At 50.8% G+C, this 1,538-nt stretch overlaps 1 protein-coding gene across 1 annotated transcript in view; it reads left to right on the top strand.

The window, feature by feature from the left end:
• The first annotated feature begins 905 nt into the window (after positions 1-905).
• XYLB (xylulokinase homolog (H. influenzae)) overlaps positions 906-1,538 on the top strand; it is a 34,551-nt gene continuing 33,918 nt past the window's right edge. The window contains exon 1 of the mRNA XM_015564845.1: positions 906-1,011. Coding sequence (XP_015420331.1) covers positions 956-1,011 — 56 coding nt within the window. The 5' untranslated portion in view covers positions 906-955. The remainder of the gene's footprint in view (positions 1,012-1,538) is intronic.

The raw sequence follows: 1,538 nt of genomic DNA, 5'->3' as shown, positions 1-1,538 counted from the left end.
CGGGGGGGGGGCGGCCACCGAGGGATGGGACCCCCGAAGCTACTCAGCCAGTGTAAGAGGTGGGGACAGGAGGAAGGGTAGGTGAGCACACAGGCATAACCGGTGGCCTGGAACCAGATTACCGCTTGATTTTTTTTTTTTTTTTTTTTTGGTGAAATGGAACAACGTACCCTGAACTTTGTTCAACCTTAGTTGGCACCAACCCGCCCGGGTCAGCATGCCCAGCAGTGGTGACAGAGGACGGGCTGTGCAGTCCCCTGGACACCATGGGCAGGCAAGCAGTTAAAATTGGCCAAAGGCACCCCTTCTTTACTTGGGGAATCAGTGCAATTGTAGTCAAACCTCTCTTCTCAGATGGACCAGACAGCAAGCAGAAAGTCTTGTGGGACCCTGGGTAAGGCTGGTTGCATTAAGACCTCAGTTTCCCCATATGTCTGGGAAAGGAATTGTACCCCTGGGTTTGGAGGTCTGCTGCTTTGCAACACAGTCTGTCTCCGGACCACGGCCATGCCCTGTGGAAACAGCTCAGGGGCCTTGCCTGGCTCTCAGATCCCTGCAGACATGGTCCCCCAGAGGCAGCTCCAAACCCTAACCTGCCATGCCTTCGCCTCTAGGGCTTTCTCAGGCCTCCTGGCCAGGAATCAGCTCATCTGTGAACATTTTTCTCTAAGAGGATCTTGGCTTTGGGTGTTTGGTGGGCAGAGATTCCTTGAGCTACCAAGGTGTTTCAATGCAGTCTCAGCTTCATTGTACTAAATCTTGGGGCATGTCCCCAGGTGAGGCTCGGTTGCCATGGTTATGACAATGCACCCCAGCCTTCCAGAAGGTCTCCAGGTTGAACCCCTCACTTTACCTGATGAAGTTTGTCCCTGGCCCTGCGTAGCAGCTGAGGGAAATTCTCTGCCCCATCTTCTCGAATGCTTTGCAGGTGAAAGTGGTTGCTGTTGATGCAGCGATGAACGTCTTCTATGAGGACAGTGTGCATTTTGACAGAGACCTTCCAGAATTTGGGTATGTACCTTGTGTGCATGTTTCTCTGTGTGTGGGGTCTTGGTTTGTGGGGGCCCTCACTCAACCTTTAACATCCATAAACATACTATTTTGGCTTCATCAACTGCAGGAGTTGTGGTCTTCAGCACCCCCTTTTCTTTGCCTGTAATGCTCCCTCCTCCATTCCTTTGCAGTTCCATTCATTCATCCATTCATTCATGCATATAAGCAGTAAGTACCAATCAAGACTTTGCATCAGGTACTGTGCTGGGTCTGAGAATTTTATATAAAGGGAGTTATATACTCTTTTTTTTATCTGACATTTTAATCTACACTAATGAAAGAGAAAGATGCAAATTGACCGTACCTTTGTGATGCCCACCAGCCAATCAGGAGTGGGTATGCAAATTAACCCAAACAAATATGGTGGGTTAATTTGCATACATAGGCCTGAGTGGCTGGGGAGGGGGGGCGCGGGATGCAGGCATTCCACACTGTCCTAGCCGCTCCAGGCCTCTGGGCAGCGTGGGAAGGGGGGAAGGTGGCTC

Source organism: Myotis davidii, unplaced genomic scaffold, assembly GCF_000327345.1.
Source record: "Myotis davidii unplaced genomic scaffold, ASM32734v1 scaffold81, whole genome shotgun sequence".
Classification (NCBI taxonomy): Eukaryota; Metazoa; Chordata; class Mammalia; order Chiroptera; family Vespertilionidae; genus Myotis; species Myotis davidii.
This window is presented reverse-complemented; position numbering and strand designations above follow the sequence as displayed.